This window comes from Lethenteron reissneri, chromosome 10 (genome assembly GCF_015708825.2).
Source record: "Lethenteron reissneri isolate LAM-NWPU_2019-01 chromosome 10, ASM1570882v1, whole genome shotgun sequence".
NCBI lineage: Eukaryota > Metazoa > Chordata > Hyperoartia > Petromyzontiformes > Petromyzontidae > Lethenteron > Lethenteron reissneri.
The window spans coordinates 6,451,448-6,468,748 of NC_083788.1; the positions used below are offsets into that span (position 1 = coordinate 6,451,448).

The 17,301-nt window shown below is 52.5% G+C and overlaps 1 protein-coding gene across 5 annotated transcripts in view; it reads right to left on the reverse strand.

The window, feature by feature from the left end:
- Nucleotides 1–8,868: 8,868 nt before the first annotated feature.
- LOC133340849 (extracellular signal-regulated kinase 2-like) overlaps nt 8,869–17,301 on the reverse strand; it is a 50,138-nt gene continuing 41,705 nt past the window's right edge. For 3 of the 5 annotated variants that reach the window (XM_061549285.1, XM_061549284.1, XM_061549283.1), the window contains exons 8-14: nt 17,021–17,160; nt 16,170–16,227; nt 14,774–14,911; nt 13,802–13,907; nt 12,887–13,139; nt 11,199–11,290; nt 8,875–10,032 (exon numbers count right to left, since the gene is read on the reverse strand). In XM_061549285.1, coding sequence (XP_061405269.1) covers nt 9,763–10,032; nt 11,199–11,290; nt 12,887–13,139; nt 13,802–13,907; nt 14,774–14,911; nt 16,170–16,227; nt 17,021–17,160 — 1,057 coding nt within the window. In that variant the 3' untranslated portion in view covers nt 8,875–9,762. Of the gene's footprint in view, nt 10,033–11,198; nt 11,291–12,886; nt 13,140–13,801; nt 13,908–14,773; nt 14,912–16,169; nt 16,228–17,020; nt 17,161–17,301 lie in introns of all 5 variants that reach the window. The other 2 variants (XM_061549281.1, XM_061549280.1) reach the window with 2 other exon arrangements.

Consider the following 17,301-nt stretch of genomic DNA (forward strand, 5'->3'; position numbering starts at 1 on the left):
TTGGGGCTAGTGTTAGTACTAGACTACATGTGTTAGTGCTGGTGTTGGGGCTAGTGTTAGTACTAGACTACGTGTGCTAGTGCTGGTGTTGGGGCTAGTGTTAGTACTAGACTACATGTGTTAGTGCTGGTGTTGGAGCTAGTGTTAGTACTAGACTACATGTGCTAGTGCTGGTGTTGAGGCTAGTGTTAGTACTAGACTACATGTGCTAGTGCTGGTGTTGGGGCTAGTGTTAGTACTAGACTACATGTGCTAGTGCTGGTGTTGGGGCTAGTGTTAGAACTAGACTACATGTGCTAGTGCTGGTGTTGGGGCTAGTGTTAGTACTAGACTACATGTGCTAGTGCTGGTGTTGGAGCTAGTGTTAGTAGTAGACTACATGTGTTAGTGCTGGTGTTGGAGCTAGTGTTAGTACTAGACTACATGTGCTAGTGCTGGTGTTGGGGCTAGTGTTAGTACTAGACTACATGTGTTAGTGCTGGTGTTGGGGCTAGTGTTAGTGTTAGACTACACGTGTTAGTGCTGGTGTTGGGGCTAGTGTTAGTACTAGACTACATGTGCTAGTGCTGGTGTTGGGGCTAGTGTTAGTACTAGACTACATGTGTTAGTGCTGGTGTTGGGGCTAGTGTTAGTACTAGACTACATGTGTTAGTGCTGGTGTTGGGGCTAGTGTTAGTACTAGACTACACGTGTTAGTGCTGGTGTTGGAGCTAGTGTTAGTACTAGACTACACGTGTTAGTGCTGGTGTTGGGGCTAGTGTTAGTACTAGACTACACGTGTTAGTGCTGGTGTTGGGGCTAGTGTTAGTACTAGACTACATGTGTTAGTGCTGGTGTTGGGGCTAGTGTTAGTACTAGACTACATGTGCTAGTGCTGGTGTTGGGGCTAGTGTTAGTACTAGACTACATGTGTTAGTGCTGGTGTTGGGGCTAGTGTTAGTACTAGACTACATGTGCTAGTGCTGGTGTTGGGGCTAGTGTTAGTACTAGACTACATGTGTTAGTGCTGGTGTTGGGGCTAGTGTTAGTACTAGACTACATGTGCTAGTGCTGGTGTTGGGGCTAGTGTTAGTGTTAGACTACATGTGTTAGTGCTGGTGTTGGGGCTAGTGTTAGTACAAGACTACACGTGCTAGTGCTGGTGTTGGGGCTAGTGTTAGTACTAGACTACACGTGTTAGTGCTGGTGTTGGAGCTAGTGTTAGTACTAGACTACATGTGCTAGTGCTGGTGTTGGAGCTAGTGTTAGTACTAGACTACATGTGCTAGTGCTGGTGTTGGGGCTAGTGTTAGTACTAGACTACATGTGCTAGTGCTGGTGTTGGGGCTAGTGTTAGTACTAGACTACATGTGTTAGTGCTGGTGTTGGGGCTAGTGTTAGTACTAGACTACACGTGTTAGTGCTGGTGTTGGGGCTAGTGTTAGTACTAGACTACATGTGCTAGTGCTGGTGTTGGGGCTAGTGTTAGTACTCGACTACATGTGTTAGTGCTGGTGTTGGGGCTAGTGTTAGTACTAGACTACATGTGCTAGTGCTGGTGTTGGGGCTAGTGTTAGTACTAGACTACATGTGTTAGTGCTGGTGTTGGGGCTAGTGTTAGTACTCGACTACATGTGTTAGTGCTGGTGTTGGGGCTAGTGTTAGTACTAGACTACATGTGTTAGTGCTGGTGTTGGGGCTAGTGTTAGTACTAGACTACACGTGTTAGTGCTGGTGTTGGGGCTAGTGTTAGTACTAGACTACATGTGTTAGTGCTGGTGTTGGAGCTAGTGTTAGTACTAGACTACATGTGCTAGTGCTGGTGTTGGGGCTAGTGTTAGTACTAGACTACATGTGCTAGTGCTGGTGTTGGGGCTAGTGTTAGTACTAGACTACATGTGTTAGTGCTGGTGTTGGAGCTAGTGTTAGTACTAGACTACATGTGCTAGTGCTGGTGTTGGAGCTAGTGTTAGTACTAGACTACATGTGTTAGTGCTGGTGTTGGAGCTAGTGTTAGTACTAGACTACATGTGCTAGTGCTGGTGTTGGGGCTAGTGTTAGTACTAGACTACATGTGCTAGTGCTGGTGTTGGAGCTAGTGTTAGTACTAGACTACATGTGCTAGTGCTGGTGTTGGAGCTAGTGTTAGTACTAGACTACATGTGCTAGTGCTGGTGTTGGGGCTAGTGTTAGTACTAGACTACATGTGCTAGTGCTGGTGTTGGAGCTAGTGTTAGTACTAGACTACATGTGCTAGTGCTGGTGTTGGAGCTAGTGTTAGTACTAGACTACATGTGCTAGTGCTGGTGTTGGGGCTAGTGTTAGTACTAGACTACACGTGTTAGTGCTGGTGTTGGAGCTAGTGTTAGTACTAGACTACATGTGCTAGTGCTGGTGTTGGAGCTAGTGTTAGTACTAGACTACATGTGCTAGTGCTGGTGTTGGGGCTAGTGTTAGTACTAGACTACATGTGCTAGTGCTGGTGTTGGGGCTAGTGTTAGTACTAGACTACATGTGTTAGTGCTGGTGTTGGGGCTAGTGTTAGTACTAGACTACACGTGTTAGTGCTGGTGTTGGGGCTAGTGTTAGTACTAGACTACATGTGCTAGTGCTGGTGTTGGGGCTAGTGTTAGTACTCGACTACATGTGTTAGTGCTGGTGTTGGGGCTAGTGTTAGTACTAGACTACATGTGCTAGTGCTGGTGTTGGGGCTAGTGTTAGTACTAGACTACATGTGTTAGTGCTGGTGTTGGGGCTAGTGTTAGTACTCGACTACATGTGTTAGTGCTGGTGTTGGGGCTAGTGTTAGTACTAGACTACATGTGTTAGTGCTGGTGTTGGGGCTAGTGTTAGTACTAGACTACACGTGTTAGTGCTGGTGTTGGGGCTAGTGTTAGTACTAGACTACATGTGTTAGTGCTGGTGTTGGAGCTAGTGTTAGTACTAGACTACATGTGCTAGTGCTGGTGTTGGGGCTAGTGTTAGTACTAGACTACATGTGCTAGTGCTGGTGTTGGGGCTAGTGTTAGTACTAGACTACATGTGTTAGTGCTGGTGTTGGAGCTAGTGTTAGTACTAGACTACATGTGCTAGTGCTGGTGTTGGAGCTAGTGTTAGTACTAGACTACATGTGTTAGTGCTGGTGTTGGAGCTAGTGTTAGTACTAGACTACATGTGCTAGTGCTGGTGTTGGGGCTAGTGTTAGTACTAGACTACATGTGCTAGTGCTGGTGTTGGAGCTAGTGTTAGTACTAGACTACATGTGCTAGTGCTGGTGTTGGAGCTAGTGTTAGTACTAGACTACATGTGCTAGTGCTGGTGTTGGAGCTAGTGTTAGTACTAGACTACATGTGCTAGTGCTGGTGTTGGGGCTAGTGTTAGTACTAGACTACATGTGCTAGTGCTGGTGTTGGGGCTAGTGTTAGTACTAGACTACGTGTGTTAGTGCTGGTGTTGGGGCTAGTGTTAGTACTAGACTACATGTGCTAGTGCTGGTGTTGGGGCTAGTGTTAGTACTCGACTACATGTGTTAGTGCTGGTGTTGGGGCTAGTGTTAGTACTCGACTACATGTGCTAGTGCTGGTGTTGGGGCTAGTGTTAGTACTCGACTACATGTGCTAGTGCTGGTGTTGGAGCTAGTGTTAGTACTAGACTACATGTGCTAGTGCTGGTGTTGGGGCTAGTGTTAGTACTAGACTACATGTGTTAGTGCTGGTGTTGGGGCTAGTGTTAGTACTAGACTACATGTGTTAGTGCTGGTGTTGGGGCTAGTGTTAGTACTAGACTACAAGTGTTAGTGCTGGTGTTGGAGCTAGTGTTAGTACTAGACTACATGTGCTAGTGCTGGTGTTGGGGCTAGTGTTAGTACTAGACTACACGTGCTAGTGCTGGTGTTGGGGCTAGTGTTAATACTAGACTACACGTGTTAGTGCTGGTGTTGGGGCTAGTGATAGTACTAGACTACATGTGTTAGTGCTGGTGTTGGGGCTAGTGTTAGTACTAGACTACATGTGCTAGTGCTGGTGTTGGGGCTAGTGTTAGTACTAGACTACATGTGTTAGTGCTGGTGTTGGGGCTAGTGTTAGTACTAGACTACATGTGCTAGTGCTGGTGTTGGGGCTAGTGTTAGTACTAGACTACATGTGCTAGTGCTGGTGTTGGGGCTAGTGTTAGTACTAGACTACACGTGTTAGTGCTGGTGTTGGGGCTAGTGTTAGTACTAGACTACATGTGCTAGTGCTGGTGTTGGGGCTAGTGTTAGTACTAGACTACACGTGTTAGTGCTGGTGTTGGGGCTAGTGTTAGTACTAGACTACATGTGCTAGTGCTGGTGTTGTGGCTAGTGTTAGTACTAGACTACACGTGTTAGTGCTGGTGTTGGGGCTAGTGTTAGTACTAGACTACATGTGCTAGTGCTGGTGTTGTGGCTAGTGTTAGTACTAGACTACATGTGTTAGTGCTGGTGTTGGGGCTAGTGTTAGTACTAGACTACATGTGCTAGTGCTGGTGTTGGGGCTAGTGTTAGTACTAGACTACATGTGCTAGTGCTGGTGTTGGAGCTAGTGTTAGTACTAGACTACATGTGCTAGTGCTGGTGTTGGGGCTAGTGTTAGTACTAGACTACATGTGTTAGTGCTGGTGTTGGGGCTAGTGTTAGTACTCGACTACACGTGTTAGTGCTGGTGTTGGAGCTAGTGTTAGTACTAGACTACATGTGTTAGTGCTGGTGTTGGGGCTAGTGTTAGTACTAGACTACATGTGCTAGTGCTGGTGTTGGAGCTAGTGTTAGTACTAGACTACATGTGTTAGTGCTGGTGTTGGGGCTAGTGTTAGTACTAGACTACATGTGCTAGTGCTGGTGTTGGAGCTAGTGTTAGTACTAGACTACATGTGCTAGTGCTGGTGTTGTGGCTAGTGTTAGTACTAGACTACATGTGTTAGTGCTGGTGTTGGGGCTAGTGTTAGTACTAGACTACACGTGTTAGTGCTGGTGTTGGGGCTAGTGTTAGTACTAGACTACATGTGTTAGTGCTGGTGTTGGGGCTAGTGTTAGTACTAGACTACACGTGTTAGTGCTGGTGTTGGGGCTAGTGTTAGTACTAGACTACATGTGTTAGTGCTGGTGTTGGGGCTAGTGTTAGTACTAGACTACATGTGTTAGTGCTGGTGTTGGGGCTAGTGTTAGTACTAGACTACACGTGTTAGTGCTGGTGTTGGGGCTAGTGTTAGTACTAGACTACATGTGCTAGTGCTGGTGTTGGGGCTAGTGTTAGTACTAGACTACACGTGTTAGTGCTGGTGTTGTGGCTAGTGTTAGTACTAGACTACATGTGTTAGTGCTGGTGTTGGGGCTAGTGTTAGTACTAGACTACATGTGCTAGTGCTGGTGTTGGGGCTAGTGTTAGTACTAGACTACATGTGTTCGGGCTGGTTGTTAGGCATGGTGTTAAGGGTGTTTGAGGCTAGTGTTAGTGTGTCAGGGCTAGTGGCAGTGCTAAGTGCTCGTGTTGGGGTTCGAGCTCGTTTGTAGAGCCTCGGTTAGTGTCACGCCTGGTGTCAGTGTATTAGAGCAGGGGTCGGGAACCTTTTTTATTTCATTGAGAGCCATATAGTATTTTTAACGTATAATAAATTAAATATGTCTTACTTTTAATGTGACTTCTGGTCACGGGACCTGTGACCCGTGAAATTTATCTCCAAAACTAATTTCTGTTTACTTTAAAATGACACAGTATTATTAAACAATATTACAAGTTTTTTTTAAATCAGTTCCAAACTGATTTTATTTTAAAAAAAAATTCTTATTTTTTTTCAACTCAAAATTGTCTGGGAGCCCATATGCCGTCACCGGAAGAGCCATATATGGCTCGCGAGCCATAGGTTCCCGACCCGCTGTCAGTTAGAGAGTGTCAAGGCAAGTGCTCTAGCCATGGCTAGTGGTTGTGGGCAGTGCTAGAGAGTTGTTGGAGGAGTCAGTGCTTGTGTTTGGGCCTAGCGGTCATCACATCCGAGTGTCGTAGCGTCAAGGCTACAAACACGATACAGCAGTCAAACTCAAACTCTCACGAACAATCATCGTCCGTGTGTGGTGTTCATACGCAAGGCGTTTGTTCGGCAACTCGTGCGCGCGTCAAGAGTTATCATCCCACGTCTTCAACTCGACAGCGAAATCTTCTTCTTATCTGGCTCGCTTTGCCTCGGAATCCTGTACAGTCAATCTGCCAAAAACGTAACCATTCAACACGGCTGTTAACCAACGCATCAGCATGGTAACCAACGCATCATCATGGTAACGAACGCATCACCATGGTAACCAACGCATCGCCATGGTAACCAACGCATCACCACGGTAACCAACGCATCATCATGGTAACCAACGCATGGCCACGTTAACCAACGCATCACCACGGTGACCAACGCATCGCCGTGGTAAGCAACGCATCACCACGGTGACCAACGCATCGCCACGGTAACCAACGCATCGCCATGGTAACCAACGCATCACCACGGTAACCAACGCATCGCCACGGTAACCAACGCATCACCACGGTAACCAACGCATCGCCACGGTAACCAACGCATCACCACGGTGACCAACGCATCGCCGTGGTAACCAACGCATCACCACGATAACCAACGCATCGCCATGGTAACCAACGCATCGCCATGGTAACGAACGCATCACCACGGTGACCAACGCATCACCATGGTAACCAACGCATCACCATGGTAACCCAGGCAGTGGTACGTACAGTACTGATCCACGTGGTAAGCCAACCAGGCAGTGTGCGTGTGAACCGGTCCTGGGCCTCCCCTAGGTCGACTCAGCCTCAAATGAGTACCTGCTGCCATATGTAAACATCGCCACTGGGGAGACAAAGGCGGCCGGGCGTGGTGCTGGCCATCCACCCCCTCGTGTGCCGCGCCGGCCTTCATAGGTGCTCGCTAACAGCACTTGCCCCAACAGTCTGTAACAGGCTATACGGGGGATCTTTGCCATTTGTTCATTGATGGCGACAATGCTGGGTGGTGGATCGATAATCCTTTCCGGGGGGGGGCAACGTGGATTGGGGGGCTGTCCCGAAATTTCAAAATTTTCTAAATAAAGTTTCGTCTTGATTCTAAGCTTTCGTGACCGCAGGAATCCATACACTTTGGTTCTTATATTTCGATTTAAAGCTTTCGTGACTGCAGGGATTCATCTTCTTGGTTCTTTCGGTAAAGTCACGTAGAATGGAAATAATAAAATTATAAAAATAAAACATAATAAAATACAATTCTCACGACGTTTCGGCCACAACACAAGCAGCCGTCCTCAGGTGGAGAACAGTCTGTCCATTCTACGTGGCTTTACCGAAAGAACCAAGAAGAAAAAAAAGGTGATGTTTCAGTTAACGACCCTTCTCTGCACACCGGCCAACAATGTCGAGTTACCCGTAACCCTCCGACCTCTCTGGCCTCTCTATCTGCTGCCAAAGGCCATTGCCTAAAACGTCGCCTATTTATACATACACATGTTTGTCTTCTCAAGGCCACACACGCAGTGTTATTGATGAATGTGTCAATGTTTTGAAAACTATAATTCGCATTCCATTTATCGCTCCACTGCTGGACGAAGGCTTCCCCGTTCACTGGTGGTCATCACTGGGGGTTGTTTGACCATACTTCACCACGCTGCAAAGTGAGTTGTGGGGGGGAGGGGGGGGAGGGGGGGGGGCTGCGGGGGAGGGAAGGCCCAGGAGTGGTTCACGTTGCCAGCGGCCACCGATAGCCAAGCGACAGGCAAGTCGGGACTATGGGTCAGCGGGTTCATAGCGGCGACACGGTCGCTGCACCGCAGCCGCCACCACCAGCACCACCACCACTCTTCGTCCACAACTTTGGCAGGGATAATGCAGCGGTGAAAGTCGTCTGCGTCGTTAATCGTCGTTAACTGACGATGGCAACGACGATGAGAATTTTTGCGACGACGACGACGATGAAATCTGAGCCCCCTCCGCAGAAGGGGTCGCGATTTAGTGCGCGTGGTGGGCAGAAGGCTTCGCTTCGCCCAGAAAACATGAAAACCAAGTTATTTCAATTGTATATGTATATACACAGAATATATATATATAGTTTGTTTTAAATAACAAAATGTAACGATCTTTTTAACGTGACAGGAAATAAAAAAAACATCCAAGACAATTTTACTTGGGTCGCAATTTTTGGAAAAATAATAATAATAAAAATAATAATTATAATAAGTGCTTTGGCTAGTTTTAGAGTTTATACAATAACGATAATGATAACAGTGGGAAATAATTTAAACAATTACTGGAGTGGTTGAGCGGAGCGAGACGAGCGAGCGTGGGCGATTGGGTCTGTGAGTGTGTCTGTGAGTGTGTCTGTGAGTGTGATTGGGTCTGTGAGTGGGTCTGTGAGTGTGAGTGTGTCTGTGAGTGTGTCTGTGAGTGCGATTGGGTCTGTGAGTGTGATTGGGTCTGTGAGTGTGATTGTGTCTGTGAGTGTGATTGGGTCTGTGAGTGTGATTGTGTCTGTGAGTGTGATTGGGTCTGTGATTGTGATTGTGTCTGTGAGTGTGATTGGGTCTGTGAGTGTGATTGGGTCTGTGAGTGTGAGTGTGTCTGTGAGTGTGATTGGGTCTGTGAGTGTGATTGGGTCTGTGAGTGTGATTGGGTCTGTGAGTGTGATTGGGTCTGTGAGTGTGATTGGGTCTGTGAGTGTGATTGTGATTGGGTCTGTGAGTGTGATTGGGTCTGTGAGTGTGAGTGTGTCTGTGAGTGTGATTGGGTCTGTGAGTGTGATTGGGTCTGTGAGTGTGATGGGGTCTGTGAGTGTGATTGGGTCTGTGAGTGTGAGTGTGATGGGGTCTGTGAGTGTGATTGGGTCTGTGAGTGTGATGGGGTCTGTGAGTGTGATTGGGTCTGTGAGTCTGAGGGTGATTGGGTCTGTGAGTGTGAGTGTGTCTGTGAGTGTGATTGTGTCTGTGAGTGTGATGGGGTCTGTGAGTGTGAGTGTGATTGGGTCTGTGAGTGTCATTGTGTCTGTGAGTGTGATGGGGTCTGTGAGTGTGAGGGTGATTGGGTCTGTGAGTGTGATTGGGTCTGTGAGTGTGATTGGGTCTGTGAGTGTAAGTGTGATGGGGTCTATGAGGGTGAGGGTGATTGTGTCTGTGAGTGTGAGGGTGATTGGGTCTGTGAGTGTGAGGGTGTGGGTGTTTTAGGCTAGTGACAGAGTGGATAAGTGAGTTGGTCAGGTCAGCGAGTGAGTGAGCGAAAGTGCATGTGCGTGAGTGAGTGGGTAAGTGTGCGATTGCATGGGTGAGCGAATGACAGGGAGATTACGAGGGTGAGTAGTTACGTGAGGGATTAAGTGAAGGAATGAGATAGTGGATCAGTGGACGGGTACCTAAGTAAGAGAGTGGCTGAGGAAGTGGTCCTGTGATTGAGTGGGTAGACATGTGGGTGGGTGGGTGATTGAGCGAGTGAATGAGTGGGTAGGTGAAGGAGGGAGCGAGTGTATGAGTGGCTGAGCAAGTGGCTATATGAGAGAGCCAGTGAGTGGGTGGGTGAATTAGGGAGCGAGTGCCTGTGTGAGTGAGCGAGCGAGCGAGCAAGTGTACATGTGAGTTAGTAAGCGAGAGGGCAGGTGAATGAGCGAGCTCATCGCTGAGTGAGCGAGCAAGCGGCTTGAGTTTGTGTGTGGCTAAGCGTGGCAGTGTGTGCGCGTGTGCGCGTGTGTACGTGTGTACGTGCGTGTGTCCGCGTCGCCTCCACCCCTCCACTAAGAGTGCTGCGTGGGTGAGCGCTCACGCGCCTGAAGCGCCGTACTCGCCCCGCGATTCTCCCCCCGGCGCCCGGACAAAGCCCTCACGGCGTCCGACGGCTCCCTCGTCACCACCACCACCTCTTCCTCGTCGTCGTCGTCGTCGTCATCGTCGCCGTCCTCCTCTTCGTCGTCCAGCTCCTCCAAATATTCGTCGTCTTCCTCCGTCGTTGATGACAGCGACGACGCCTTGGCAAACGCCGGGGCGAAAGCGCTCATGGCCCTCGCCTGCGAAGGTCACGCACGGGTTCAGTTTCAGTTCCCTAGAACCGTTATTGCATAATCATAATAATTCTAATCACCATCTTTATTTTCACGTGAAAACATCTCGGAGCCCACTACTACGAGATGATGAAAAATTAACCCGTAAAAACAAAGTTTTTCACTATAAATCCTTTATATGCGTGTTCAATGGGCCACAACCCAGCCAACATTGGTCTTTGAAACGGGCGGCTAGAGTCCTCTCGTCCTCTGGCTTGAGATGGCTGCCACCTATGAGTCAGATGATTGTCTGCTACCATTAAGCAATTGGTAATTAAATAAATAAACTTCCTAAAAGGTGTCAAATTTTGGAACATTTTTTTCACGAAAATACATTGTCACGCACAACGAGTCTGTGTGCAAAATGTCAGCTCGATTGGATCACGGGAAGTGGGTTAAAAAACGACCGAAAGATTTGCACGGTCGTAAGCGCGCAAGCAAGCAAGCAAGCGAACTTAATATAAAGGATTTAAAAATGTAAAAGAGACTGCTTTCACGAGTGTGCATACAACACGATGGGAATGCACTTGCAAACTATGATCGAAGACAATAGTCAATACTAATTATTGATTATTAATCATTATAGTTATTAATACGCCACACTCGCACTGTGGATCGATTTGAAGGACAAACTACAATCGAAGACAATAGTCAATAATAATTATTATTATTAATAACGATCAATTATAATAATTCCACAGTCGAGGTAAAATCCAGTCCGACTGCGGGAAGAGCCAATGAGTAGCAGCACAATCGGGTCTCAAGCTGACACGGCCACAATTCCTGACAGAGGATGGGATCGCTGTGGAAGTGAAAAACAAAAACGGATTTTAGAACAAGTGCGAGATATCCACACTTTACCCCACCAAACGCGACCTGCCAATCGATTGCGGTGCACCCGATGTACAACGCTGTGTCGGGTAAGGGATATATCACGGTCTGCTTTTCACTTGCAAGCTTCAGATGGACTGCAATACACCCGACCTCGCATGGGAAAAAGTCTAAGTACATACGTTAAGTTATATTTTTCACTTCATGGTGTTTGTTTTCAGCTCCGTGTGATTGCCGTGCGGTGAACACTGCAGGGTGTCTAGACGGCACGCCGCTAACACAGGCAAAGATAAGAAGCTGACCTCCAGCGAGCGGGTGAGGGGCGGCCGGACTGAGGGGTCGGAGGTCACAGGGAGCTGCTGGTTCAACTGCACGCAGCTCAGCGCATCTGGACCTGCTCATGCAACACAGAGACAAAGATCCCCCGTATAGCCTTTAACAGACTGTTGGGGCAAGTGCTGTTAGCCAGCACCTTGCGTGTGCTGGCTAACAGCAAGTTCCATGATCACGGTTGGCTACATAGTGTGCGAAAGACGTTCAACGTACATACGTACAGCGCATGAAGGAGTGGGTGGTCAGCACCACGCCCGGCCAACTTTGTCCCCAAGTGGCAATGTTTACACACCTTATGTTGAGTATGGCTGACGATGGTCGTGATGATGATTATGATATTGATGATTACAATAATTACGACGATGATGACAGCACTGCTGCTGCTGCTGATGATGATGACAAAGATAATGACGATGATGATATCAACAATGACAACAAAGGCCGCAACCCCCATCCAGGACTCAAACTTGTACAAAGGGTCAACAACAACAGACAACTATACAATACAAGTTACATTTATACCATCGAAAAGCAACCATATCTCAAGACTTTACAATAAGATCAAATAAAAGGTAAGACGGGTTACAACGATCTTACTATATTAATATATCTGTACAAGAACAACAACACTGAGAAATTAAAGGAAATCAGGTTAAATGTGATGCCGGCAAAAAAGCTAAAATTTCAGAAAAACTCAAAATGTAACTTTTTCAACTGTGTTTAAAAAACAAAAACACCACTGATATGCTCTCGCTAAATTTCAAACAACATTCAAAAAAACGTGTAAAAAGCCCACATGCTCATTTGTGCATTGTGCAACAAAACCATCAGCAATTCCTGCAGAACTGCATTGTGGTTCCTCTCATCTTAGGTCACCTCCAAAATAATCGGTGACCAAATGTGATCGACCGACCGCAGCAGCAGCAGCAGCAGAAGTGATGCAGCGATTGACAAACTGCGATAGACCATTGTCGCCCTACTTAGAACTCATCAGCACGGTATTGTCACCAACCATCCACGTGGAGTCCCCACATCCACACGACAGGGCCAAGGCCAACATTTCATCATCTCCTCGTTTGACACTGACGGTTTGCGGGGGCCTGTGCTACTATCAGAGGTCGCAAACGGGTTTTGATTCCTTACCCGTACCTGTACCCGTCCGCACAAGGGTCGCAAACGGGTACCCGTACCCTACCCGTACCCGGCCGGGTACGGGTAGGGTACGGGTATCGGGTACCTGATTGCGACCTCTGGGATGAAGCCATGTTGCAGGCGCGGGTGGGTTGATTCTAGGAACTTGAATTGCGAGAAGAGACAAGACGTTGGGAAATGAGTGACAAACGGTGACTCACCAGTGACTCACGGTCTACCCGTACCCGTACCCGGCCGCACCAGGGTCGTAAACGGCTACCCGTACCCGGCCGGGTACGGTTAGCCGGCCGGGTACGGGTAGCCGGGTATCGGGTAGGGTACGGGTATCGGGTACCCGGTTGCGACCTCTGACGTGGAGTCCCCACATCCACACGACAGGGCCAAGGCCAACGTTTCAGCATCTCGTCGTTTGAAACGGACGGTTTGCGGGGCCTGTGCTACTATTCAATTGCGATTGGGCCTTCCTCACAATGTACACGTTCCATTTTTGTTTTGTTTTGCTCACCGTGCCGCAGGGGCTTCTGGGAGGGGTCGCTGTGCGGGGCGACGGGGCTGCCCTGGCCGCCGCCGCCTGCCTTGAGCATCTTGGTGGAGGAGGCGGCAGGCGACCCGTGGGGGGACTCCCTGTGGAGCTCCGCGGTGGACGAGGGGCAGGTCACCTCAATGGGGTCGCTGCACAGCGACTGCAGCGGGTCCTTGCCGTCCCGTGCGTCGCCCCGGCGGCGCTGCTTGATGCTGCCCTTCCTCTCCAGGATCAGCTGTGGGGGGAGGCAGTCGCACACACGCACACACACAATTATAAAGGTCTCCCACATAGCCTGTGTAGACTGTCGGGACAAGTGCCGTTGGCGAGTCTACCAGGCCTCGGACCGGTTCAAATAGTCGCCACTGTTTTTGGTCACGAGCGGGAATCGAACTCGGGTTGGCAGTGTGCTAACCACTGCGCTACCGCTCCGCACGCACGCACGTACACGCGCACGCACGCACACGCACGCACGCGCACACACGCGCACACACACACACGCACACACGCACACACACACGCACACACACGCACACACGCGCGCACACACACACACGCACGCACACACGCACGCACGCACACACACGCACGCACGCGCGCACACACACACACGCACGCACACGCACGCGCACACGCACGCGCACACACGCAAACACGCACGCACGCACACACACACACACGCACGCACACACACACACGCACACGCACGCGCACACACGCAAACACGCACACACACACACGCACGCACACACACACGCACGCACACACACGCACGCAAACACGCACACACACACACGCACGCACACACACGCAAACACGCACACACACGCATACACACACACACACACGCGCACACACACGCACACACACGCACACACACACACACAGCTGGCTCACCTCGTACAGGTGGCTTCGGTAATCGTTGACGGCGAGCTGCGTGTTGTCGTCCACGGGAGGAACCACGTCGTAATTGAGGGACGGCTCCGTGGGGGGGTCGTGGAACCTGGAGTGGGGGGCGAGGTGGGGGGGGCAGTGGGGGGCGGGGGGGGGGCAGTGGGGAGCGGGGGGAGGAGGGGTTGGGGGGCGGGGGGAGGAGGGGTTGGGGGGCGGGGCGTTGGGAGAGGCAGCAGCACAAGAGGGTTAAGTGAGCGACGCAGCAGCAGCAGCAGCGTGCCAATTGTCATCCCAGCAAACACAACAATGCACCAGCAACACACGAGCACCTCCGATTAGCACATACATAGCACACATACACACGAGCAACACGCTCCCAACATGCCGGTGTCATACCAGCAACATGCCAATGCCATACATGCAACATGCTTGCAACATGCCAGAATTGTACGTATTTACGAATCGTGCCACCGACTCCACGTCCTGTGCTCCCCTCGTTCTGTTCAAGGTGGTGACCACCGCATTGGCCGCACGCTGACCGGAGAGATTTCCCCCTCGCCCTGCTAACAGAGTGGCTGCCCCCCCCCCCCCCCCAACAACACGACCACCCACTCCGCACGGTCCCCGTTACCGGCACACCAGAGGTCGCAAACGGGTTTTGATTCCTTACCCGTACCCGTACCCGGCCGCACCAGGGTCGCAAACGGGTACCCGTACCCGGCCGGGTACGGGTACCCGTATGCTACCCGTACCCGTACCCTACCCGAAATGAGTGACAAACGGTGACTCACCGGCGACTCATGGCCTACCCGTACCCGGCCGCACCAGGGTCGCAAACGGCTACCCGTACCCGACCGGGTACGGGTAGCTGGGTATCGGGTACCCGGTTACGACCTCTGCGGCACACGTAGGGGTGGGCACTGTCCCCCCCCCAAACCCCCAACACGACCACCCACTCCGCACGGTCCCCGTTACCGGCACACGTAGGGGTGGGCGAGCGCCTCGGCCGCCGTGAGCCTCCGCTCGGGGTTGAAGACGAGGAGACGCGACAGCAGGTCCAGTGCCTCGGGGGGCGCCCCCCTCGCCAGCTCCCCCAGCGAGCGCCGCTTCCTGCTGGGAGAGGGAGATGACCGCAAGCATGCGGGAGTTGGGGCTGGGGCGGCGGTGGCGGTGACGGTGGTGGCGGTGGTGGCAGTGGCGGTGGTGGTGGTGGCGGTGGCGGTGGTGGCGGTGGCGGCGGTGACGGTGGTGGCGGTGGCGGCGGTGGCGGCGGTGGCGGCGGTGGTGGCGGTGGTGGTGGCGGTGACGGCGGTGGTGGTGGTGGCGGTGGTGACGGTGGTGGCGGTGGCGGCGGTGGTGGCGGCGGTGGCGGCGGTGGTGGCGGTGGTGGTGGCGGTGGCGGCGGTGGTGGCGGTGGTGGCGGCGGCGGCGGTGGCGGTGGTGGCGGTGGTGGCGGCGGTGGTGGCGGTGGTGGCGGTGGTGGCGGTGGCGGTGACGGTGGTGGCGGTGGTGGCGGCGGTGGTGGCGGTGGTGGCGGTGGTGGCGGTGGTGGTGGCGGTGACGGCGGTGACGGCGGTGGAGGCGGTGGCGGTGGTGGCGGTGGTGGCGGTGGTGGCGGTGGCGGTGGTGGCGGTGGTGGCGGCGGTGGTGGCGGTGGTGGCGGTGGTGGTGGTGGCGGTGACGGTGGTGACAGCGGTGGTGGCGGTGGCGGCGGCGGCGGCGGCGGTGTTGGCGGTGGTGGTGGTGGTGGCGGCGGTGGTGGCGGTGGTGGTGGTGGTGGCGGCGGGGGTGGCGGTGGTGGCGATGGTGGCGGTGGCGGCGGTGGTGGTGGTGGTGGTGGTGGTGGCGGCGGGGGTGGCGGTGGTGGTGGTGGCGGCGGTGGCGGCGGCGGCGGTGGTGGTGGTGGTGGCGGCGGTGGCGGCGGCGGTGGTGGTGGCGGCGGTGGTGGTGGCGGTGGTGGTGGCGGTGGTGGTGGTGGCGGTGGTGGCGGCGGTGGCGGCGGGGGTGGCGGTGGTGGCGGCGGTGGTTGGCGGTGGTGATGGTGGTGGTGGTGGTGGCGGTGGAGATCAACGTTGGAGACGCGGTACTAGCGGGGCAAGGGGCTGGCACCGTGGGCTTGGGCATGGTCAGGGCACGGCGCCACGTCCGATGCAGCTCCTGGGCACTCGGTAAATTTATTTTGTTCTCCGTTCACAGATATTCGTCAGCGACCAACACCTGTGACGATAATTGTCCGAACCGGTCCTGGGTCTCCCCTAGGGCGACTAAGCCTTAAGAGATGCCCGCTAACAGCACTTGCCCCAACGGTTTGTTAAAGGCTACACGGGGGATGTGTGTGTGTGTGCCTATGGACGTGTGTATGCATACTCACTGAGCCATGAGTCTTTCTACCATTGAACGGCCGTAGTCCGAGCTGATCGCCATGAGTTCTGTGGAACACGGCACGGGACATCTCACATCACTGAGCATCACCGCGTCTCACCGTGTCTCCCCATATCACTGTCTCACAATATCCTGCCCCCCCCCCCCCCCCCCGCGTCTCTCCCAGTGTCTCTCCACCTCTTCATGTGCCTCCCTGTGTGTCCCCCGTTGTCTCCCCGTCTCTCTATGTGTGTCTCCCCGTCTCTCTATGTGTGTCTCCGCGTGTCTGTCTCCTTGTCTCCCCGTCTCTCCATGTGTGTCTCCGCGTGTCTGTCCCCGTTGTCTCCCCGTCTCTCCATGTGTGTCTCCCCGTGTCTGTCTCCTTGTCTCCCCGTCTCTCTATGTGTGTCTCCCCGTCTCTCCATGTGTGTCTCCGCGTGTCTGTCCCCGTTGTCTCCCCGTCTCTCTATGTGTGTCTCCGCGTGTCTGTCTCCTTGTCTCCCCGTCTCTCTATGTGTGTCTCCCCATCTCTCCATGTGTGTCTCCGCGTGTCTGTCTCCTTGTCTCCCCGTCTCTCTATGTGTGTCTCCCCGTCTCTCCATGTGTGTCTCCCCGTGTCTGCCCCTGTTGTCTCCCCGTCTCTCTATGTGTGTCTCTCCGTGTCTGTCCCTGTTGTCTCCCCGTCTCTCTATGTGTGTCTCCCCGTCTCTCCATGTGTGTCTCCCCGTGTCTGCCCCTGTGCCCCCCGCATCTGTCCCTGTGCCCCCCCATCTGTCCCTGTGCCCCCCTTTTCTCTCCGTCTCTCTCTGTGTGTCCCCGCGCTCGCCTCCACGTGCATCTTCACTATGTCCCGCCGCGTACCGTCCCGTGAAGGTGGCGGCACCACGGCCATGATCCGCTCAAGTTGGTTGATGGTTGACTCCCCGGGGAAGAGCGGCTTCCCCGTGAGCATCTCCCCGAGGATGCAGCCCAGGTTCCACATGTCCACGCCCTTCGTGTACCTAGCGTGGCACAACACAAATAGAGACCCCCCCCCCCACACACACACATTGCCTTCAACAGACTGTCGGAGGAGCAAGCGCTCTGAGCGAGGGCGGCCAGCGCTACGCCCGGCCGCCTTTGTCTCCCGCAATGTTACTGTT